This window comes from Ictidomys tridecemlineatus, chromosome 8 (assembly GCF_052094955.1).
Source record: "Ictidomys tridecemlineatus isolate mIctTri1 chromosome 8, mIctTri1.hap1, whole genome shotgun sequence".
In the NCBI taxonomy this organism is placed as follows: Eukaryota; Metazoa; Chordata; class Mammalia; order Rodentia; family Sciuridae; genus Ictidomys; species Ictidomys tridecemlineatus.
The window spans coordinates 25,769,228-25,794,199 of NC_135484.1; the positions used below are offsets into that span (position 1 = coordinate 25,769,228).

The 24,972-nt window shown below is 38.2% G+C and overlaps 1 protein-coding gene and 1 pseudogene across 4 annotated transcripts in view; one reads left to right on the forward strand and one right to left on the reverse strand.

Annotated features, from left to right (window-relative positions):
- Positions 1–24,972, reverse strand: part of Ect2l (epithelial cell transforming 2 like) — a 90,645-nt gene that overhangs the window by 38,220 nt on the left and 27,453 nt on the right. For all 4 annotated transcript variants that reach the window (XM_078019034.1, XM_078019035.1, XM_078019033.1 and 1 more), the window contains exons 5-8: positions 8,979–9,141; positions 4,148–4,400; positions 2,593–2,761; positions 1,428–1,569 (exon numbers count right to left, since the gene is read on the reverse strand). In XM_078019034.1, the coding sequence (XP_077875160.1) occupies positions 1,428–1,569; positions 2,593–2,761; positions 4,148–4,400; positions 8,979–9,141 (727 nt within the window). The remainder of the gene's footprint in view (positions 1–1,427; positions 1,570–2,592; positions 2,762–4,147; positions 4,401–8,978; positions 9,142–24,972) is intronic.
- On the forward strand, positions 11,685–11,798 carry LOC120889429 (U6 spliceosomal RNA; annotated as a pseudogene).

The window sequence follows — 24,972 nt, forward strand, 5'->3', positions numbered from 1 at the left end:
CAAATAAATAATTGTGCATAGTCTTACGTAAAAGAGGACAAACAGGGAAATGGACTTGACCAACTTGTTAGTGCACACAGATAAAACAAGCAATATTTTATTAACTACCACAAAGAAATCAAATCTGGAATTATCAGAAATATAGAAAATGTAGAGATTTTTGTGGACTAGGATGGTACAGGCATACTACTGAGATCGTAAGCTATAGGTGGACCTTGAAAAACAGGTGGCATTTGGATAGGTGGAAAGGGGTCATCAACGATTGATCCTCTGTGCCAACGGTACATTTTTTAGCATTAGGGGAACTACTTGTGGCACACACGCAGATTACAGCTCTGAACTTATTCTCTCATAGACCTGCTGAGCTCACCAACTGACAATGCCCTAAAGAAGCAATTTCACATCTTCAAAGCAGCAATTTTGTTACAAATAGGAACTTTCTGGTAAACTTTCTAAGTAGACCAATGAATGTAGCCTGCTGAATGAGATTCTCTTCATCTCTTTGTGTGTATTAATACAAACACATCCATATATACAGATGCTCGCCAACTTACAGAGTTACGCCCCAACAAACCCGCTGTAAGTTGAAAACATCCCACGTCAAAACTGCATTTCATTTCATACCTCTACCCTACCAAGCATGCCTGTCTAGCAACACAGCACACACAGCACACAGAGCCTGCTATGATCCCCATCCCAGGGCTGACTGGCAGCTGTGGCTCCCTGCTGCTGCCACCTAGCATTGCCAGACAGGATCATACCACTTATGACCAGCCCCAGAAAAGATCAAGATTCAAAATTCAAAGACTGGTTTCTACTGAATGTCTCTGGCTTTCATGCCATGCATGAGAAAGTCAAAAACTCATTAAATCAAACTGTGATAAGTCTGAATACAAACGTATACCAAAAAAAAAAAAAAGTGTGTCTTCTACATATTCATTTTTTTGTATTCATATTAAAATTTAAAAATATAAGTTTATTATATATAAAGCATATTTTAATTGGTACCTTCATGAACTAGATCAAAGAATATGATTTCTCACATTCTTCTTCTGAGAGATGGTGGTTATGTAATATTATTAAAATCTTTGGGAATTCCAGAGAAGATCTTAAATAAATCTTAATCATCATGCTGTTTTTTTGGATTAAGTGCAACAGATTCATTTCAATAAGAATATTCTGAACACCTATTAAATGCAAGTCAGTTTGTCTACTGCTTTTTCAAAGTTAGTTTGATTCATGGTTACCTTTATTGTTTCCGGTTTTAAAAATGTTTGGGGTTTGTAAATTTCCACTTAGATCAGGCAATTTTCCATTTAGAAGATGAATCATTTTTGTACACATCGTGGCCAAAACCTTGCTACACACCCTCTATGTGGATGAAAAATGACCATTCAGGAAAGGGCTGGCCTCACAAGAGTCTGTACCTCATACGCGGGAATCCGAGATGATATTATGATGACGTGTAGCTGGGAAGCATAGGAAGAGCTGTCATCATTTTGAGAAACTCCATGCCAGGTTTTCTTTTTTGATAATAAAGGGTAAGGACGACTTCCAGAAACATTGCTTCTGTAGTGAAAGAGGAGGGGTGAGTAAAGTTCTGCTCTTCCCTTAACTTCACTTCTGATAAGTAAGCATGGGGCACCTGGCCTCTGGGTCTCAGGGGACAGCAGCAAATAGGCTGTGGCTTGGGGGACAGCAGCAGAGCAGAGTCACATCTTGGGCTGCTGGCAGAGCAGAGTCACATCTGCCCTCCTAGGCCTCCCCTCCCCCACACCTGGGATGTTAGAAAGGTCTTGAAACATTATGGCTTTTGTTGGGCCCTTAAAGTTAATGTGATGATTTACTTAGGGGTTAAAACCGGGCAATCAAGAAACTTCAAATTTCCTTCTGAGACTTAGGGGTCTCTGAGACACGTCTCTATTCTCTCCACAGCAACCCTGACCCCAACATTACCCTATGACAAGTGCTTTAGAAGATGCAGCCTAGTGGAAGGGAGTTAGGTCACTGGGTGTGTGCTGTTGAAGGAAATATTGGGATCCAGCCCCTTACTCTTTCTGCTTTCTAGCCTCCATGAGGCCAGCAGGCCTCCTCTGCCACTCATTGGCCATGATATACTGTGCTGTCCACAGGCCCAATGCAGCACAGCCAAACAATCATGGACTGAACCCTCTGAACCCATGAGCCAAAAATTAAACCTTTCCTCCTCTTAAGTTTATTTATCTTGGGTATTTATTACAGCAACAGAAAGCTGACTAGTGTAGACCCCATTTAGATATGTTTGCTCCATCAAAAACACTTGTGGGAAAACATTATTTTTACTCGAAAACTTTATACAGAAAATGTACTACATCCACAATATAACCTCATTGCAAGGTTAAAGAATATATCAAACGCAAGGTTTCAGTGTTACACATTTCCCTCTTCAGAAAGCATTTTCAAGACTGCTGTTCTGGAAAATGTAATCATTGTTTCCATAGATAGTTAATAGAATATGAACCATATAATTACTGAAGCTCCTTGCAGGTTACCTAAATTATTCTAGAATGGATTATTGGTTATATGGGTAACAGTAGATGGAAATGTGCTTACTGTTTGGGCAAAGCTTCTATTGATGCCAAAACAAGCTGTTTCTCCAAAGCTTCATGTAATCCCACTCGATCCCTCACCGTCTGGGAGAGATGTGGTTGGTATTTGGATTTTAACAATCTGGAGCAGCATGTTCCAGTCACCCAAGGGGGTCGAACTTTGAATAACTCCTCTGGAAAACAAACACCAGCAGGCTCGGCTGTTTACTTCAAGCTTCTTCAAGCCAAGTCGACAATAGATAAAGGCATCAATAAAGCTATAGCAGGGCAGCATTCCAGATGACAACAATTACAGCCATTTGCAAACACTCTTAGGTTTTCTCATCCTTACAGCACTGTGGCTGTGACTTATCAGTCATTTCAGGTCAAGAAAAAAAGTGCAGAAGACAAGGAACTCTTCTCGTGGAGAGCAGGTCATCAATTTATAGACTTCCCATCCATTTCTGCCCTTTTTCTTGGTTCCAAGCAATTTCCCATTTGTTACAATTTCCCCAGAGGATGAGTCAGTGGGGGGAGGGGGGCGGGGAAAGGGAGAACTCAAATCTGTCTAGTTGAATCTATTTATTTATTTATATAACCAGGATTGAACCCAGGGGTGCTTAACCACTGAGCCACATCCCCAGCCCTTTTTATATTTTATTTAGAGACAGGGTTTCCCTGAATTGCCTAGGGCCTCACTAAATTGCTAAGGCTTGCTTTGAAGTCACAATCCTCCTGCCTCAACCTCCTGAACCACTGGGATTACAGGCATGCACCAACCATGACTAGCTAATTGCTTATTTTTAAAATACACTGTGAAGCTGGGGTTGTGGCTCAGTGGTGGAGCCCTTGCCTAGCATGTGTGAGGCACTGGGTTCGATCCCTCAGCACCACATAAAAATAAGATAAAGTATTGTGTCCACCTACAACTAAAATATATATATATATATATATATATATATATATATATATATATATATATATATATACTATATATATATATGATAAAACACACTGTACAGGCTAGAGGACTTAATATGTCTTCATTCCTACTTTCTCTTTGCCCTTTTAAAAAGCTTTTTTTACTGCCATCCCTTCTGCTTCCATTCCCATTTTTATTTCTCCTCTTTTATTTCATTTGTTTATTTTTTGGGGTCCTGAGGATCAAACCCTGTACCTCACATGTACTAGGCAAGTGCTCTACCACTGAGCCACAACCCCGGCCTTTATTTCTCCTCTTTTAGCATCAATCCCAGCTCTTCCATCCTGAAGCTCTTCCTTGACTCTCAGTGTATATATCTTTCTCCTCCTTGTTCTTGGTCTTAAAAACCTGAGAGGAACAGTGATGGAGGTGCTGATTCTTGACTTTATATATTTCATCTAAAGTCTTTTGGTTTTTATTACCCACTAACTTGAACTACACAATAAAGGAAAAAGAATTGGCCCTGAGCATACATGAGAGAAGACCCCGCAGGCTGTTCCAGAAAGACAGAGCTATCCTCCTCTGTAGGAATCAGTCTGTAAATCCATTTGTTTCTACAACACTTGAGTAAGACACAATGTTTTAAAATGCTACTCACTCTTGTGTAGAGCAATTTTCTCCCAAATTATTTTCCTTAGGCACTTTTCTCTCTGTCTCTCCTGAAGCTCCTCGTCCTCTGCTTTGGGTTCATTCAGTGTCCCATAAATAGCAGCGGCCTCCCTGGGAGTTAGCCAATCTAGGTTGGACACACAAGCAATGTAATGGCGCTTCCAAGCCCCATATTCGTTGTCTGTTGGTGTATAGGGCAGAAACCATCCAAACTTAATACATTTGGGCATCCATAAGCAATCCTTCAAAAAAATCATAAAAATAAAAAAAGAGAACAATGAGTTATAAAATTTTTAAAAAATAGTTTTCTAGCAATAACATTTTCAGGTATCCAGACAATATTTTTTTGTTACATTTGAGATTTCTGGTATAATTGACTTGACATTTCAGCTTGACCCTGAGAAATATGAAGCATACCTTACTCCATAGGAAAAATTCTTTGATAGAAAAGAATATCTATATGACAGATGGATATATGTATTGGTCATATTTGTGACACTCTTCCAGTGTTCCCATTGTATTTGGTTACACTGACCTTAGAGTTATACAATTCAATTTCCTGCAATATTGTAGTGGTTTGTTCCAAACCAACCCTCCCACGAGAACACTTGTGATTGAACCATATGATATTGCAATATGCAACCATTTTTGACACATGCAAACAGCAAATTTCTTGGGATTCAATCTAATCACTCATCTAGACAAAACATCATTTTTCAAAAATAATTATTTGAAGGCATTATAGAGCTATCAATGGAACAAAGGACTTGCCACCAAGACCACAAGAGAGAGAAAACCAGACAGATATGCCTGATATTTGTCAGTACTTTTTACTTCAAGGCATTTTCTAGTTCTGAAGTAAATCTAAGTAGGCTAAGAAGCTGAGAAGAAAATTATGGCTGAAAGATTTAGAAGCTATAAAGAACTTTAGGGATTTTTATAAGAAAGAAAGGAGACAAGGGCTCAGTAAAGGGAATAGCACTGGTAACCACCCCAGGCCTTCAGGAGACAACCTTTCAGGAAAAATGATGCAAAATTAGACAACCTATCACAAGAACAAAAGCCAGCTTTGAAAGAGTCTGTTCTCTGATTGGATTTACATGATCCGTTCCCAGCCTAACCATATGCCAGAGGCAAAAGTAAATTCTCTTGGAGGAAAATAACATCATCTAGAGACTCAAATTATCACATCAATGTTTTATACTCAGTTATCTAGTGCCTAAACAAAAATAACCAGAACATGGAAAAAGACAAGGATTGTTTGTTTCTTCTTTAGTTTTCAGTAACCATAGAGAGATCCTCAGGAGAGCCAAACATTGTAATTATGAAACTTTGAAAAATTACACCCTGTAATTAATATATCTGAAGATATAAATGGCCAAGTGGAAATTTTTGGCAATAGAAGTACATTGACATTCTAGAACCGAAAAATATAATAATTGAAATTTAAAACTCAGTGAATGAGGTTTAAGAGAAAATCAGAATCCAGCTAAAGAAATAATTAGTAAACTGAAAGATGGGTCAGAAAAAAATCTGGATTTAAACATGGAAAGCTAAAAGCATAGAACATGCATATAACAAAATATGGAACTTATAAGGCATGGTGAATCAGTTTAACATCAGTATCAGAATCCCAAGAGCAAAAGAGACATACCGGGGCAGAAACAATATATGAAGAGACAACACACAGATGAAAAACACTAAATATGAGATTAAAAACTGCAAGGGCTGGGGATATAGTTCAGTTGGTAGAGTGCTTACCTCGCATGCACAAGGCACCACAAACAAAACAAACAAAAAACAACTCACTGCAAAATACTAATACAAAGCTGTATACATATAGGTACATCAACACACATATATACCCGGCTATATCAAAATATAATTGCTGAAAATAAAAGAGAAAGAAGTCTGATTGGCAGCTAGAGACAAGAGAAAAAAATACCTTTAAGGGAATAACGATAAAACCAGCTTCTCAAGAAAAAGTTGTGGAAGCCAGAAGACAATGGAACATTCTCAAAGTTCTATAAAAATTAACTGCCACCCTATGTGCATATATGATTACACAACCAGTGTGATACTACATCAAGCACAAGAATGAGAATTTATTTTTCATTTATGCATGATGTGTCAAAATGCATTCCACTTTCATGTATAGCTAATTAGAGAAATAAAAAATAAATTAACTGCCAAATTGGAATTCAAATTCCCAGTGGAAAATATCCTCAAATATAAAGATAAAATAAATACTTGGTAGACAAACAAAAATTCAGAAAATTTTATCATCAGCAACAGACCTACACTAAAAAGGAATATTAAAGAAATTCAGAAAAACATGATCCTAAAAGGAGCTCAGAGATGTCAGAAGTTAGCAACAGAAAAAATAAATAGATAGCTACATAGAAATAAATATTGATTTTATAAAACAATAGCAATAAAGTTTTGTGAGGTATATTGCATATTATATATAGTTATATATACATATATATATAGTTAGACACACACACATACACATACACACATAAAGTTTATATATACAGATGGCTCTCCATGGTATGGTTTGGATCTGGAAGTCTCCCAGAGTCTCATGGGTTGAAGGCTTGATCTCCAATCCAGCAATGTTTGGAGCTAGGGCTCTGGGGAAATAATTGGATCATGAAGCCTCTGACATCAAGAATGGATTGATCCACTAGATTGATTCATGATTTGATGGCATCATTGAAAGATAGTAAACTGTAGTGAGTGGGGCCTACTTGGAGGAAGAGGTCATTGGGGGTGGTGCCTTGAAAGAGTGTCTTTTGTCTCCTGCCCCTCTCCACCCAGTTTCCCAGCTGCCATGAGCGGATCAGCTTTCCTACACCATGCTCCTCTGACATGATGTTCTGCCTCAACGATGGTGCTGGCCATTGGACTGGAACCTCTGGAACCATAAGCCAAAACTAATGTGTCCTCCTTTTAAGTTTTTTCTCAGGTATTTTGTCCCTGCAGTGAAAAACTGACTAATACCATGGTATTAGATACTATACATAACCTAGAGATGATATAAAATAGGAGAATTATAGTGTAACTACTACACTACTATATCATCTTATGTAAGAGACTTGGGCAGCCATGGATTTGGGTACCTGTGTGGACAGAAGGATGTGCTAGAACCAATCCCCTGTGAACTCAAGGTCAATTGTACGTTTGTTACACACACACTCACACACACACACACACACACACACACACACATTATACTTGACAACAAAAGCACAGAATTGAGAAAGGGATCAATGAAATTAAAAGGTTCTAAGTTTCTTGCATTGTCTTGAAGTGGTAAAATAACAAAGGATGCTTACTACAGTCTCTGTGGTAACTATGAAAGAACTTGTAACTTGCAGTCAAAAAATATTTAAAATATCAAGTTAATCCAAAGAAAGATGTGGAGAGGAAAAACACACAGAATAAACTAAAAAAAATAAATAGTAAGATGATGTATTTAAATCCAAATATTTCAGAATATATACAAATATAAACAAAATAAATACTTCAGTTTAAAAATAAGAGATTGCAGGCTGGGGATGGAGCTCAGCAGTAGAGTGCTTTTCTAACATATGTGAGGCCCCCAGTACTGCAATGAATCAATCAAAAATTGTCAAACCTACCCGCCGATAACTAAACAATAAATATTAAAAAATTCTCTCTCTCTACCTCTCTCTACCTCTCTCTCTCTTAAAAAAAAATTGTCGAACCTTAGAAAGAAAGAAATTGCTGCCACCATATTCTCTTCACAACATCTACCTTCAGTGTAAGGACCTACAAAAGTTCAATGTCAAAAGACAAAAACAATACATTGTGCAAACACTACCCTGAATTCTGAGGAGATTTTTTGAGGTTCTGTGAGCCCAGGACTCATAGTGGGCTGTGCCTGTGACCTCTCCATCAAGAGCCAGTTAGTCTCGCAGACCAGGTCTTGACACAAGCCCACCCTGGACATTTTGCATAATCTAAAGAGAGGAAATTATTGACTTGGATCTTAAGTATGTCTTCCATTACATTGCATTGAATCTTCTCACAAAAAAGGAAGAGACAAAAAGACCAGAGCCAGAATTTAGGGCAGAAGATGTTGATTTTAAGCAGCTGCTGTGAACTGCCTTTAACTGCTGTACGAGGATCTAGATTAATACTCTTCAACAGATATCAGCTGAAGAGGGATCTGCCAAAGATATGGTTGTGTGGCAATTTTCTAGAATTGAGTTACCATGGATAAAATAATATCAGATAAAAAAACAAAGCTTAAATGGTTTTTCATGGAGTATAATGAACTCCTCTAACAAAGTGTATTCTATATATTGAATATTTCAAGATTATTTAAAATTATGTGATACTGGAATCATGTATATTGCCTTAGTTGCAAAACCAATTGCTGTGTTGGGTGCAGTGGCACATGTCTGTATCCCAGGGGCTCAGGAGGCTGAGACACAAGGATTGTGGGTTCGAAGTCAGCCTCAGCAAGGGGAAGGCACTAAGCCCCTCATTCAGATCCAGTCTCTAAATAAAATACAAAATAGGGCTGGGGATGTGGCTCAATGGTCGAGTGCCCCTGAGTTCAATACCTAGTACCAAAAACAAAACAAAAAACAAAACAAAACAACAACAACAACAAAAAAAAAACAAATGCTGGATTTCGCTTGTCCTTATTATTTTCATTCAGGGTGATTCGGTCGTGCTACAAGCACCCTCCGCTCTTATCTTCGGGGAAGACAGCTAGCAAATTGCCTCATCACAGATCACAGCTGCCTTTGAGTTCTGTTACTAGGAAGTGACACAAACTAAACCTGTTCAGTTAAAAACTTCCAGGGCCAGCTGACTTGGGCTGCTGCACACAGGTCTTTTGGGTTCAGAAAAGAGAAGATATATAGAGAAATGAAGCGTGGTAACACAGTCGAGAAGTCCACCCTGGCCACTTGCGTCCTTTCTGAAAACCAGTCTTGGACAAACCTAAAAAGAAAGATGCAGAAATTTAGTTCAGAACCTTGACATCTAAAATTGACTAAAAATCTATATAATCTTTCTCCCAGGTTCTGCCCCAGGAGCTGGGGTTGTGGCTCAGTGGCAGAACACTTGCCTCGCACATGTGAGGTACTAGGTTCAATCCTTAACACCACATAAAAATAAACAAAATAAAGATATTGTGTCCATCTGTAATTTAAAAAAAAAAAAAGATTAAGGTTTTTATCAGAGGATAGCTGCGTACTTCAGTGGTAGAGTGCTTGCCTAGCATGTTCAAGGCCCTAGGTTTGATTCCCACACCACAGTAAATAAACAAATAAATAGCATAAGGTTAGAATTTCCAAAATACTGTATCCACTTTCAATTATCCATTTTAAAGAGAAAGAGGGATGACAAAAATATCTAAAATTCACAGGAACAAAAAAGTCTGAAATAAACTCACTTGTTTAAACCAGAAACCTGATTTCCCTCCTTTCCCCTTAGCCCTAATTCAATGATCCAGAAAGTACTATTAGCTCTACATCCAAAATAAAGCCCCCAATCCAACTGCCTCTCCTCCATCATTACTGCTGTCACTCTGGTCCAAGGCACCTATACCTCTCTCCTGCACTGTGGCAACAGCCTCTACATTGTTCTCCCAGCATCCACTCTGGTCTTCTTAGAGCCCATTCTCCTCCACACAGCAACCCAAGAGGTTCTTTAAAAAGGTAATGTCACTCATGCAAGTAAAACCCTAAAATGACTTCCCAACACAATTAGAGTCAAAACCTATAGCTGCTTCACACCTGCCACAACATGAGGAGCAAAGCAAGAATGTCCACTCTGCCTACTTCAGTTCCCATCTACTGGAGGTCCCAGCCCATTCAATAAGGCAAGCGAGAAACAGAAGTAGAACTGTTTCAATTCATATGCCACGTACACAGAATCTACAAAACAACTATGAGAGACAGATAAGGAAACTGCAAACTAAGTTGTTGACAACTTCTTATTTTTAGCATCTCCTTTTTCATTCCTGATATTGATTATTTGTGTTCTCTTTTCAAAACTACTCTTGCTAAAAGTTTATAAATTGTATTACTTTTCTAAAAAATTGCTTTTGTTTTCATTAATTTTCATTGTTATCTGTCCATTGTCTGTTTTATTGACTTTCACTCTTTTTCATTTCTTTCCTTCTGTTTATTTTGAGCATAATTTGCTATTTTTCTACTTTCTGCTGTCTGAAATTCAGGTGGGTAATTTTAAATCCCTTTATTCGTTTTTGATATAGTCATCCAAAATGATAAATTTCCCTCTAAGCTGTGCTTTATCTGCACCACACACCTTTAGATATGTTGAGTTTTCACCATCATTCAGTTTGAAATATTTTCTAATTTCCCTTGTGATTTCTTCTTTGACCACAGGTTATTTAGAAATGAGTGCAAATGCTACAATACTATCATGGTACTTAAAACATTCAACAATAATTCTTTCATGTGACATCTTTTCAGAATGATATATATCAGGTCTGTGCATTGCATTGCATTGTCTGCCACCTAAGCACAAATGAGTCCTAAATGGGTACAAAATCCAAAGCTCCATCAGTGGCCTTCTTGAGGGCTGTACATGTCTTGACAAAAGAGGCATTCCACACCCATAAAAGAAGCACAGCTGCACAGACCTATTGCCTCCACCTACATAAAACATATATATACAAATTCTTAATTCCTAATCGTCCATACTGGTGACCAACAGGTTCTACAGTCCCAAGACACCAGACAGGGGTCATATTTGAATAACAATTGCTAGAGCAAGAAGGCTTGGAAGCAACCCAGGCAGCAGTAAATCAAGGGCTTTTTCTGGAACCTTTATCTCCTCCAAATTCAGTGAAATTACAGACATCTCTGACTGGTCTCAAAGCTACTTAGAAACTTGCTAAAGAACCCACCAGAACTCTTTACCTCAGGACTTTGGGACTATGGAACCTTCTCCCACTGCGAAGTGACTATGCTGACCCGTGTTACTGGACACTAATGAACACAGATTAACTCACGGGAAGAGAACCTGGGACTGAACAAGCCTCATCTCTGACTTAAATTCCCATAGTGTGGCTTAAGCCTGAGTAAGCTTCATGTGAGAGGAAAACAGCATCTCTAATTAAGGAAAAATAAGACGTTAGTTACTGTTGTAAACAGGTGGCTAAATACCCTGCAGACCTAGAGATAGTCGAAACCACTACTTTACCCAGACAACTGGCTTAAAGTGTGTCCTCACCTACAAGTCTCAAACCCTGGAAACAGCAGAGCTCACTAATGAAATAGTCCACCATCCAAAGGTCCACAATCCAGCATAATGGTGAAATGTTGATCACCACTCATAGTACTTGATGCTCAGCAGTCTGAACTCTAGTGGTACCACTAGTCCCAACACACTGTCCTGAGACCAAATTTTACCCAAACAGACCAGTTGGTGAACTTCTAACTGTTGAGTCATGTTGGACCATAAAAAGTGGCCACATCTTAAAGAAAATGCCTCACTTTAAAAATAGTTGAAGAGTGCTCACTTTGGCAGCACATATACTAAAATTGGAACAATTTAGTATATGGAGAAGATTAGCATGGCCCCTACTCAAAGATGGCATGCAAATTCATGAAGTGTTCCATATTTTTTCAAAGTTATAATGTTTACTGGTAAATGGATGGAGCTGGAGACTATCATGCTAAATGAAATAAGCCAATTCCCCAGAATCAAAGTTCTGATATTCTCTCTGTTGCATGGATGCTAACACACAATAACAGGGCAGGGAGGGAAGAATAGAAGTTCACTGGATTAGACAAATGGGAATGAAGGGAAAGGAGGGAGGATGGGAACAGGAAAGACAGTAGACTTTCCTATGTTCATATATGAATACAGGATCGTGGTAACTCTACATCATGTACAACCACAAGAATGGGAAGTTATACTCCATGTATGTATAATTTAACAGAATACACTCTAGGGTCATATTTAACTCCAAAGAATATTTTTTTAATATTTATTTTTTAGTTGTAGTTGGACACAGTACCTTTATTTTATTTATTTATTTGTACGTGGTGCTGAGGATCGAACCCAAGGCCTCACACATGGGCGGTGAGAGCTCTAACCGCTGAGCCACAACCCCAGCCCCAAGAACGAATTTTTTAAAAACCTAAAAAAAAAAGTAGTTGAAGAATAGTTCTGCTTAAGCTCACTTGATTTATGCTCAAAAGAATTATAATAGTAGTTAGGCTGGGGTTGTAGCTCAGTGGTAGAGTGCTTGCCTAGCATGTGGAGGCGCTGGGTTCAATTCTCAGCTCCACAAATAAATAAATAAATAAATGTCCATTAACAACTAAAAAAAAATTTTTTTAAAGAATTATAATAGTAGAACTACTCAGAGCTGGGTTTTAGCTCAGTGGTAGAGTGCTCACCTAGCATGTGGGAGGCCCTGGGTTTGATCCTCAGTACCACATAAAAATAAGTTATCAAAATAAAAGTATTGTGTACAACTAAAAAATAAATATTTAAAAATATAACAAAACTACTCTAAGTGATTAGACTACCTGGCAAGATTTTTTTTAAAAAATTGTATAAAACCTATTGTTATCCACAAATCCTGTATAATTTATCAACTGTGCCAAACTTGGATGAAGACCTATATAAGCCTATCTCTTCCATGTGTCTTTAGTTATTATAAGTTGCATATAGCTATGGCCTCCATCTTCCAGGGCTGAGCTATTTCTATGTCCAGGTAGTGCAGAGAATTTGAGGAGGGAAAGTATCCTTCTCTCTCCTTTCTTGAATAGGACTCATGAAAAGGAAAAGTAAATTCTCTTTCTTTTGTCATGCTTAGTTTGACCTCAACGGATAGACAATTGGTATTGTTCCAATTGACATGAATCTGGACACTGACTTTGCTGTGGGTGCTTTTATGGTCACCCTCGTCTCTTCTCAGAAGTCGCTCATGATTGGAAAACGGTAGCTCCTGAGTTTCTGGGGACTCATAAGTTAGGGAAAGGTCATCTGGTCATCTTGGAGGGAAGGCTATAGGCCTTGCGTGATGGGCAAGGAGGCAGAAGTAGATGAGACTGAGGAGGGTACAAAAATTCCATTCCTATTTTAGATACAGATTAATCCCTGTTCCCCCCACCCCCACCCCAGGTGCTTTCCATAACTCTCTCAATGTTAGAGATTGGACCCCAACTGGACCCAGCTGTATGAGATATTATTGACACCCCACTTGAGAACAGAAACATAAACCTGCTATAATTGAGTGCCAGTTAATGCAAAGAAATACATTAAATGAAGGTTCTAGGGGTTGCATTGAGAGGGACAGACCCAAATGGTCCCTTTTCATAAGCTTAGCAGAGCGTTTTGCAGGAGATCTGAGTTCCAAGTTCCAACAACTACTGAGTTCCAAGATTCCTGTTTTAATAGGGCAGATATAAATGTGTGTGTGTGTGTGTGTGTGTGTGTGTGTGTGTGTGTGTGTGCGCGCGCGCGCGCGCGCACGGGTGCAGTCTCTCTCTCTCCCCTTGACTCTATCAACCCTGGATCATGCAGCCCATCTCCACATTGCCTAAGCCGTGGGATGGTGCAAGTTGAAGAGATTGTGTGTTTCTGTTTCTCTGTTCTTAATGATTTTCCCAATAAACCCTATTCTATACATGCATCATGATGAACCATGTATTTCACTATAAACCCTTTATATAGCAGAGGATGATTCTTGATAAACATCAGGCACCAAATAAATATTTATTGAGTAAATGTGTGATAGAAAAAAATTGTTAAATCTTTCCCACCATCTGCTAAGAAAAAGCCAGTGTTGGAAAATTCGTGTACTAGATTTTTTTTTTTTTTTGGTGCAAAATTATAGAATGGAGAGAATCCTACATGCTTAATCCTACATGATTAATTTACAATGGAAAGGAGAGATAGGCATCTTAATGGACAGATACAGTTGAGGACTGGGAGTCTACCAGGTCCTTCTGTAGACTTGCAAATAATCTCTCCAATTTAAGCCCCCAATTCCCAATTTCTGTCAGGAGCTTGTACAGTGAACTGGCTTCATTCTCTCTCTGTGTGTTTTAAATGTGATGTGCTTTCTGTTATTCTGTTGTTCACCGTTTCTCCATTCAATCTCTGCTTGCACTTTGGGATTTGTTACAGACATCTTTTAGTTTCATCCATTTTGTGTCTCTTGTTCTTTATTGTTTGAGGGTGATTTTTCAAGAGAAAGAGAGCATAGAAATGGCTTTACATTCTCAATTTAAAACTGGAACTCAAGATTTTTAACAGAGTTGGAATTCAAAGCAAAGGCATTTCACTCAGATTTTCTTGCAAATTTTATTTTAGATGAATCCTGTTGGAAGAAATCTATTTCTTTTCCCTTTTAAATGGCAATCTCTGATACAAGACTAAATCTCTTCCCTACTGGAACTAAGTGAAGACACTAGATTATGTGGTTCATTTAATCCTAACTTTGATATCCACGCTGGCCACATCCTGAGATGCCAATCATTTCTCCTGATTGGATTGCAGCTGTAAATCTGCAAGTTACAAAAATAAAAAAGAAACACAAGCCTGCTGTGCATGGGTCAGTGATAGGTAGGTACGCTCAGCCTGGAGAGGGCTGAATTAAAACCAAGGGTCATTTAACAACTGGCCTGTCCTCCTCAAAACTGTCAAATAAGAAAAAATGAGGAAAACCTGAGCAGTTGCTCCACATTGAACATGGACACTGAGTACAATAGGTCACCCTGGAGTGGATTCTGGACTAAAAAGGAAAGGATGCTAATGTAGGACATTGTTGGAGCCATAGGGAACATTGGACTCAGGGGCATGGGTGGGATGGTAGCAATGTAACAGTATTATAGCTGCCTGTACTTTGACTTTTCCTTGTTTGTTAGGAAACTAATATTGACATGCTTAGGGGTTAATGAGTACCATGTAATCTCAAATGATTCCGGGTAATAAGGCAAAAATGGTAAGATGTTAATTATTCAACTATAAACTATTAAAGTTTAATTAAATGGAGGAATCCAGGTGGAAAGGGTGAAGAAGTTATTTGTACTCTTCTTGCAACATTTCTGTACATTATAAATTATGCAAAATATGATTTTTTTAAAAAGCTGTCTGCTCCAGTTCCCAAACATTGCTGGTATATGTTGTATATGCCTACTCCTCTGACATTGTTTGAAGTCACTGTTCCTTCCTGATCCCTGTCCTTGTAGCCTAGTTACATTTGAGATAAAACAGAGTGACTTTTAAAAAACAAAAACCTGTTGGCATGTCAGTCTGAGGAAAGTGTGTGTGTATGTAACCAGGAGAGCCAGAGTAGAGTTGTGCCTGTACATGGTATTTACAAAGAGAAGTATCACTTGGTGATCTTCTCAGTATTAATCACAAATCACATGTATAATTGCAATTTCCTTAGAAATTAACACTCAAACTGAAGAAGGTTGTGACATCACCAGGAACAGTTAATCTGTTTTAAAGCACAACTGTCCCAACTCATTGTCTGGTAGGCTTCAGAATCTTTTTTTTTTTTTTTTTTTTTTAAGGCTTTGACACAACATTTACTTTCATTTTCTTTGGAATTATAAAACAGACTAGTAAAATAAGATTCAAAACACAAAAGCTTCCAGCCACATTTCCGAGAAGGATCTCAGTATCTTTAGAATTCTCATTTCCAGGACTGGCAGCGTTGCTCAGTAGTAGAGTGCTTGCCTAGCACGCATGAGGCCTTGAGTTCAATCCCCAGTGCACCCATGCGGGTATGTGCAAACACACACACACACACACACACACACACACACACACATCATCATCATTTCCACCCCCTTCCCTCCTCACAGAATGGACTGTTCCATCCCAGGAGGGCAAAAGAGAAGAATTGAATATGAATTATTATAAAGTAAACCTCAATTATACATGTTTTCTATTTTGTTGCTAGTTTGCCCTGCTGCAAGAACACATTCAAGGATAATGAATCTTAAGCAAAAAAAAAAAATAGAAAATGCTTCAGTTACATTTAAAAAAAAAAAAAACAGTGCATGAGCAGCAAAACCAGGGTAGTTTTCAGTAATGGCATTGCGGCTTAACATTTTAGTTAATGTTGCAAAGTAAGAAATCCATGAAGAGAAATAACAATATGGAAGAAGAAAATGAACAAAATGTGCTTTGCTCATTTCTGCAACAAGGATAGTTTCCTTTAAATAATTCATGACCAGGCCTTTTCAGTGTAGAACTGAATGTACAATGTGTACTTTCAAAAATAACAGAGCTTAGTAATATGAGGCTTGAATTTAATTCTCTGCTCTTAAATTTCTGATAAGAAGTGGAAAGGAGCAGCCAGAAATGTGAAGAAAATGTGCAGAAGAGCAGTGTGGAGAGGTGGCCTGTAAGGGTGAGTGGCTTTGGCAGAGGTCCCAGTTTTCTAGTTGCCTAGGTAGTCCCTCTTAGTCTTGTCTAGTGGCCTCTTACAATCACTGTGTGGCATGTCTGGAGTGCAGTTCACGTCTGTTTCAATCCCTACTGCACTTCTCAAGAGGCCTCCAGGAGATGACCTGGGGCCCATGGAGCATCCACAACTAGAACCATTGGGATCTGAGTAACTCCAGAGTTGCATGGAACAGGAAGATGAGTCAGCAGTGTGACAAGTATCAACCGTCATACAAATGTGCCTGAGGATCCAACAACCCATCTTGTGGGAGTTTTTCCTAAAACAGTGATTAAGGGTATGTCTAAGGATTTAGCTAAGAGTTGTTCCTCTATGTGTTTTTATACAGCAAAAGCCAGGGGGAAACATACTAAATGTCTAAGTTACTGTATATCTACAAAACCTAATAAATCTTTCTGGAAATCAGTAGACTGAGCCAAAAGGAGAATCTATGCACTAATTTCAAACACTCAAAAGTTCTAGAGATTATAACAAGGACACCTTAAAGCATAGTAATAATCTTTCAAAAGGAAACATAAATCTGCAAGTTACAGAAATAAAAAAGGAATATAAGTTAAAACAGTGAGAGGGAGTTGGAATTGAGATATTCACAAAAGAGTTGAGCCCTTGAACTTTCCCTCAGATGCTCCTAGACGGGGAGGGGGGGGCAAGAAGAAAGGAAGGCCTGAGGGAATAAGGCCTGTACCCCACATGGATGCAAGGTCCAAATGAACATTTCCTGATGTTAGAGACTACTATAAAAACATAAGCTGGTGAGAAAATGAAAAACCTGTGGAGTTCCAGAGAGGAAGATGAAATGTGAGACCACTCCGACACTCCTACAACACAGGGCATATCCCCATGGAAGATAATCTCCAGCTAAAATACTATGAAGGAAGAACAGCAAATGAGACAAATAAAACTCTGCCACCTTGGGAACTGGAAGTAATAAAATAATCCAAATGAGACTTTAGTAAAACTATATTTAAAATATCCAAAGAGAAATCAAGGTAATAACAGAAGTAAATTTTTAGGTGTTCATTTGGATAAGAAAAAAAAAGATATTTTAGAAGTAAAGTAAATATAGTATATCTAATGCTTGAAATAAAGAGGAAATTAAATAGATGAGTTGGAATAAAACACTTGAAACATAGAGGAAATGAGAATCTTAAGCAGAATCTGGACTGTGGAATACTATAGAGTCCTTAAAAATGATGATGAAAATTAAAAACATTTAACTTGGTATCAAACACTGATATAGTATGGATCTGAAGTTCTCCAAAGATCCATGTGTTAAAGGCTTTGTAACTCCAATGTGATACTATTGGGAGGTGGGGGAACCTTTAGGAAGTAGAGCCTAATGGAAGTTAGATCACTGGGGGACTTCCTTCAAAGGGGATAGTGGGAACTCAGTCCCTTTCTCTGTCTCTTTTCTCCCTGGCCACCAGGAAGTCAGCAGTTTCCTCTACCAGGAGCTCCCACCAGGACTTGCTGCCTCACCACAGACTCAAAAGCAACAAGCAAAGTGACTATGGAATGATACCTTCAAAACTGTGAGCCAAGATAAACCTTTCCTCTTTTTAAACTGATTATCTCAGGTATTTGTTACAGTAAAAACTGAATATCACATGTACTGTTGTCAATATATGAGCTTCATGGAGCATACAAACTTCCTAAAATTTCGGGCAGATTTGGCATATATATGCATGTATGTTTTTCTGGGGAGCAAATTTATATACATTTATATATATTTATATAGTTTGAATATTACTTTTCAAAGGAGTATGTGATACAAAATGGTTTAAGAGCTTAAATGTTATATGCATATTTGCTGTGATTTGGCTTATTGCTTAATTCACTAAACTAATATTGATTGGATTCCTTTTTATACTCTGGAGTTATAATGATGAGACAGAAAAAGACGAAAAGAACATTATGCAATTTCTGTCTTTATGGAGACTACAATTTGATTAGGAAGACAGCATCAATAACTGAAAATTTAACAAAGAAATATGACTTGTACCTATAGTAAATCTTAGGACAAAACACATACACACACACACACACACACACACAGTCACACTCACACACTCACACACACACAGTGCTATGACCATATTTAATTGAAAAAACTAGCTGGGCAGAGAGGTGCAGCTGGCCAGAGAGGTGCAGAAGGGCTTCCCGGCAGGAGCTGAGTGGGTTAAAGGTAACTTGGAGAAGCGGGCAGTAGAGGAGGAAGAACTTCTGTCTGCACGACAGAAGGTGCAAGGGCACAGGCAACCTGGTACTACTGAGAAGCCGGAGAAAGGCAAATATGGCCGAAGCCCAGAGACTATGGAAACTAAGGAACACTGAAGGGCTGGGCTGGAGTCCATCCCTGCAGGGTGTGCGGTGCAAACTTGTTAAGGCAAACAACTTTTACAGATGTGACAAGGTCACAGTGCAGTGTTAGAAGACAATGCTAACTCCTCAGCAGGATGAAGGGAACCGGAATAACAGGGACATCAGTTAGAAGCTTCTGGCTAAGCTACACAATGGTAGCCTGAATGGATTTGAGAGATATTGGAGATAACTTGATAAGTGGCTATCAGGTTTCTGACTCTTGAAACTGGGTGCTTTGTGGTATCAGTTATTAAAATAAAGAAAATGGTCAGGTTTTACCTGAAATAATTATATATCCCCAAAAATGTTGGTTTCAAAATCTCTTTAAGACACCAAAAAATTAATATGAGATAAGCAGTTGGATAATATGTCCAGCCCAGAAATAAATTATCTGATTACTGGTATAGAAATCATAGGTCTGAATTAAACAGCCAGGAAAGAATGTAGAATGAAAAGGGATGCAAAGTTAAAACACACTGGAGGAATGCCCACATATAATGACTGAAGAACATTAAGAACATTCTGTGCAAAGATAATTGAAAGGTCCAAGAAGCAAGAAAACCAGATAAGTGTTACATCATGAAAACCACAGCAAGACAATGTTTCAAGGAGTGGGTACTTGGTACTACTCCATACTGCAGAGAGATTGACAAAAATAAGAACTTTAAAAGGGGTGGGGGTTGGGTTTAGCCACATGGACTCAAAGTGCAAACCAGTTTAGGATGGGTAAAGAGTGAGTTGGAACCATCACTAGGGTCAGTCAGCACAGGTGACTCTTGAGCAGGGTTATGACTTGTAGACTATCTCCATGTTTTTCTATCTCTAGTTTTTGCAAAATTTCTTTGGAATGCAACCACATCTATTCATTGACATGTTGTCTATGGCTGGCTCACAGTATCAGTAGAGCTGAGTAGTTGCAACAGAGATGATTTGGCCCACAAAGGCTAAGATATCTGTAGTTTTGGTATCCTTTATCTGAAATGCTTAGGAACACAAGTGTTTTGAAATTTTGATTTTCAGGTTTTAGAATGTTTGCATAAACTTAATGGTCCAGGGTATGGGGCTTTACTTTAAACATGAAATGCATTTGTATTTCATAGATATATCCTATATACATATCCTGAAGGTTATTTCATACAATATTTTAAATGATTTTGTACATGAAACAAAGTTTCATGGCTTCACATAAAATTCCAATTTTCCACTTGCTGTGTCATCTTGGAGCTCAGAAACTTTGAATTTTGGAGAATTTCTGGGTTTGAATTTTCAGATGAGGGATACTTAACCTGTAATATATGATTCTTTACAGAATTTGCTTACCCCTATTTGAGAGAGATTTAGGAAAGAGAGTAGAGGGGGTGCAAGCTAATTTTCATGATTATATCTTGTTTTCTAGATTTGACTTCTTGAACTATGTCTTTTATGTACAAAATTGGATTTGAAAAATACAGTCTCAAAACTTCAAAGCAAGGAGCTGGGGTTATGGCTCAGAGGTAGAGCATTCGCCTAGCGTACATGGGGCACTGGGTTTGATCCTCAGCATCACATAAAATTAAAATAGAGATATTGTGTCCATCTATAGCTAAAAAATAAATATTTTTAAAAATTCAAAAGCAAAATTAAGCAGATATAATTGTGTATCAATTTAGTCATATACCACAGATAGAAATTATTTCAATTTTTAATGTGGTATATCTTAGGGATGAAAGGAACTGAAAAAAAACATTTTAACAGGTTTCAATGACTGTATTGTATATGGTGATGGTTTTGTTATTCTGGGAGTGTTGGGCATACATTGTTATGGAACAAAGGAAAATGGATAATTTGGGCTGGGGATGTGGCTCAAGCAGTAGCGCGCTTGTCTGGCATGCGTTCGGCCCAGGTTCGATCCTCAGCACCACATACCAACAAAGATGTTGTCTGCCAATAACTAAATAAATAAATAAATATTTTAAAAAATGGATAATTATATTGGTGTCCCAAGATTTCCTATGCGAGAGAAAGTAGATACAGATGCAATATAAAAAATGTTAAGTAAAGACTGTCAACTTGAATTTGAATAGTAAACATGGATCTGAACTCACGATGCATTGGGACATTTTAAGACTTATTTTCTAGTTCTGTCTATTGAAAATGCTTAGAAAGTATGTGTAACCTAGATAGTTAGGTGTGCACTTAAACCATACTTCACTCTAAATACCATTTCCCACCCAAATATACCAGGGCTCCTTGAATAGATGTTGATCTTAAGTCTGGGGCAAAGAAGAACAAGATGAGCCTGGAATTTCTGGTCACAACGGGAAAGAAAAGAAAATAATTTGCCAAGATGGATCAAAAGTATTCAAGTTTTCTTGAAGAGGCTCCAGAGCCAAGGATAGAGCAATTTGAACAACAATAAGAAAAAGAACTGAATTGGATTAAGTCATATCAAATTACTTAAATTCATAATAAAAATACTTAAGTTCATAATACTACAAAGAACTCAATGATCAATTATGGAGGATGATGAAAAACCAAATTATTGTTTAGAAGACTGGCAAATAATAACAACATATGCCTTCACTTTATGAACAATACCTCAAGAGAGAGCAAATCTGTAATGTCAGGATGCTTCTATTCCAACTAATGAACACAAAAGGAAGGACATACTAGGAAGTCAACATTCTGCAATGTCCAATGAATAATGGACCTGTACAAAGAATGGCAGCCGACAGCCCACCAAGAAACACCGGGAAAACAAGCCGTGGAAATAAGGAGGAACTTAACACCCGCTGATCAGGTGTTCTTATCATAAAGTCAAACCTGATCAGGTCCAAACTACCAAATTTGAGGAAATAGAACCCAGGAGGGTACGGTCAGCAAAGTGAAGACTGTGGGAAACTCTAGGGAACCTATACATTAAAAGAAATTTAGGAGTCACAGTGATCAATTGCAATGTATGCTGCTTGAGTTCTGATTTGAACAAATCATTTTTAAAGCAAGAATCTTTGACACCATTGAGGAAATTCAAACACCGACTAGATAGTTGGTATATTAAGGACTTTTTATTAATTTTATCAGATTATCCAGGCCCAGTGGTACATGCTATAATTCCAACAACTTGGGAGGCCAAGGCGGGAGGATCTCTGGTTCAAGGCCAGCCTTAGTAACTTAGCCAGACCCTGCCTTAAAACATGAAAAGTATGGGGATGTAGTTCAGTATATATCACCCCTGGCTTCAATCACCAATACCACAAAAGAAAAAAAAAAGAATTATTAGGTTAATAAGGTTAATAGTAGAATTGTGATGAAAAATGTTAAGAACAATTATTTTTATATGCTGGAATATTAATGTATAAACCAACATATCTAGAATTTGCTTTAAAATTATTCCTAGTACCTAGCAGTTGTAACTTTGGGAAACTTGATGAAATAGTAAGAACCATGACTTGATCATTGTTAAAAATGGGTGTTGAAAAAGGTACATTCATTATTATTAATTTGCAATTTACAATTAAAGAAATGCAAACCAAAACTACACTGAGATTTCATCTGACTTCAGTCCGAATGGAAACTATCAAGAACACAAGCAACAATAAATGTTGGTGAGGATGTGGGGAAAAGGGAACACTCATACATTGCTGATGGGACTGCAAATTGATGAAGCCACTCTAGAAAGCAGTATGGAACCACCATTTGACTCAGCTATCCCACTCCTTGGCTTATACCCAAAGGAATTAAAATGAGTATACTGCAGTTATGTAGCCATATCAATGTTTATAGCAGCTCAATTCATAATAGCCAAGTTATGGAACCAGCCTAGGTGCCCTCAACAGATGGATGGATAAGAAAAAAATGGGGGAGCTGGGGTTGTAGTTGTGGTAGAGTGCTCACCTCACATGTAGAGGGCACTGGGTTCAATCCTCAGCACCACATAAAAATAAAATAAAGGTATTGTGTCCATCTACAATTAAATTTTTTTAATTATTAAAAAAAAGAAAATGTGGTGGTATATACAAAGGAATACTACTCAGCCATAAAATAATGACTTTATGACTTCTGCAGGTAAATGGATGGAGCTGGAGACTATCATGCTAAGTGAAATAAGCCAGTCCCCCAAACCCAAAGGTTGAATGCTCTCTCTGATATGCTGATGCTAACACCCAATAAGGGTTGGGGGAGGGAAGAATAGAAGTTCATTGGATGAGACAAAGGGGGAAACAGAAGTTCATTGGATTAGATAAAGGAATAGGAAAGTGAATAGAAAGAATCAGACATAACTTCCGGTGTTCATATGTGAATACACACAATGTAATTCCACATATGTACAACCAGAAGAATGAGACTTGTATTCCATGTAAGTATCATCTGTCAAAATCCACTCTATTTTCATGTATATCTAAAAAGAGCAGATTTTAAAAATGGGTGTAGACTATATGGGGATTCTTTACATTGTTTATGTAGTTTTCATTAAGATGGTAAAATTCCAAAATAAAGTTAAAGAAAAAAAAACAATTAAAATAAACAGTTTACCCTGCCAATGGCTTTACCCAGTAACTCCCCTGCAACTGGTACGCATAGGGGAGAAATGAAAAAGTTGGGCTGACCAAAGACTGGGGTTTGGGAAACTGAATGTGATGCTCGGAGTCAAGGGAACTGGAACATGGGATAGTGAAGGAGCCGCAGCCTCTAAGTGGGGTCACCCAGGAGCCTCCAGGGAAGGGCCGACTGAGTGGGAGGAAACAGGAGCCAACAGACAGGAAGAACCGGTGAGCCAAACGGCAGTCAAGGGGGCACTGCTTGAGCAGGCAAACTGGAAGAAGAGGGACTGCTTCTACCTGTGGCCTTGGGTATAATGCACTTATTATGGGAATCAATGGCTAAGAAAAGTGGAGCAAAAATTCAGGATGGATGAGAAGATCTATTGCAGGCACAAGGTGTGAGGTACACTTTCCACCTGGATGCCAATGTCAAACAGAATAATGACTAGGTTGGGAGAGAAAGGATTTGAAGAACCATGTGCTAAAGTATTCAGAGCATGAGACAGAGAAGCTGGGTGGCTTTGTAAGGCAATAATGAACAGTTTCTTTTTAAAAAAAAGATGTAAATATTTATATAATCTGATCCATATATCATTATATGGCACATAAGTATAAGAAGTTAGAACAACTGTTGGTATTTTTTTCTTTTTGCTTATCCACATTTTCTAATATGTCTACAGAAGACTGGTATTAAAAATTGACTGGGAAAATGAGAATTCATACCCTATTTGAACCAAATGTATGATATGTCAAGATCATTGTATTGTCTTGAGCAACTAATAAAAAAATAAAAAATAAAAAATAAATTGACTGGGCCAGGTGAGGAGGTGCAGGCCTGTCATCTCAGCGGCTCTGATGGCTGAGACAGGAGGATCTTGAGTTCAAAGCCAGCCTCAGCAACAATGAGGTGCTAAGCAGCTCAGTGAGACCCTGTCTGTAAATAAAATACAAAATAGGGCTGGGGATATGGCTCAGTGATCAAGTGCCCCTAAATTCAATCCCCGGTACAAAAAAAAAAAATTAATTAGGCTGGGATGGGATGTGGCTCAGAGGTAGAGCACTTGCCTAGTATGTGCAGGAACCTGGGTTGGATTCTCAGCATGGGGGTGAGGGTGTGGGATGACTAGGTAAAGAATACCTGATATCTGCCCACATATTTTCTTCACTAGGTGGAAAATTCATCCTCCAAGTCTTTGTCCAAAGAAGTTCATTGGATTAGACAAAGGGGGAAATAGAAGTTCATTGGATTAGATAAGGAATAGGAAAGTCAATAGAATGAATCAGACATAACTTCCTGTGTTCATGCATGCTTCCGACTGCACCAAAAATATCACACCCTCAGGCAAGCCTTCCCTGATCCCCTGGACTTGGCAAGGCCCCCATTATTTTTCCTTCGTCGCTTAGCACAATTGTAGCTATTTATTTGCTACCAGGCCAACTGGTCCTGCCTTGGATTGTAGGAAATCAGGAAAATGCATACAT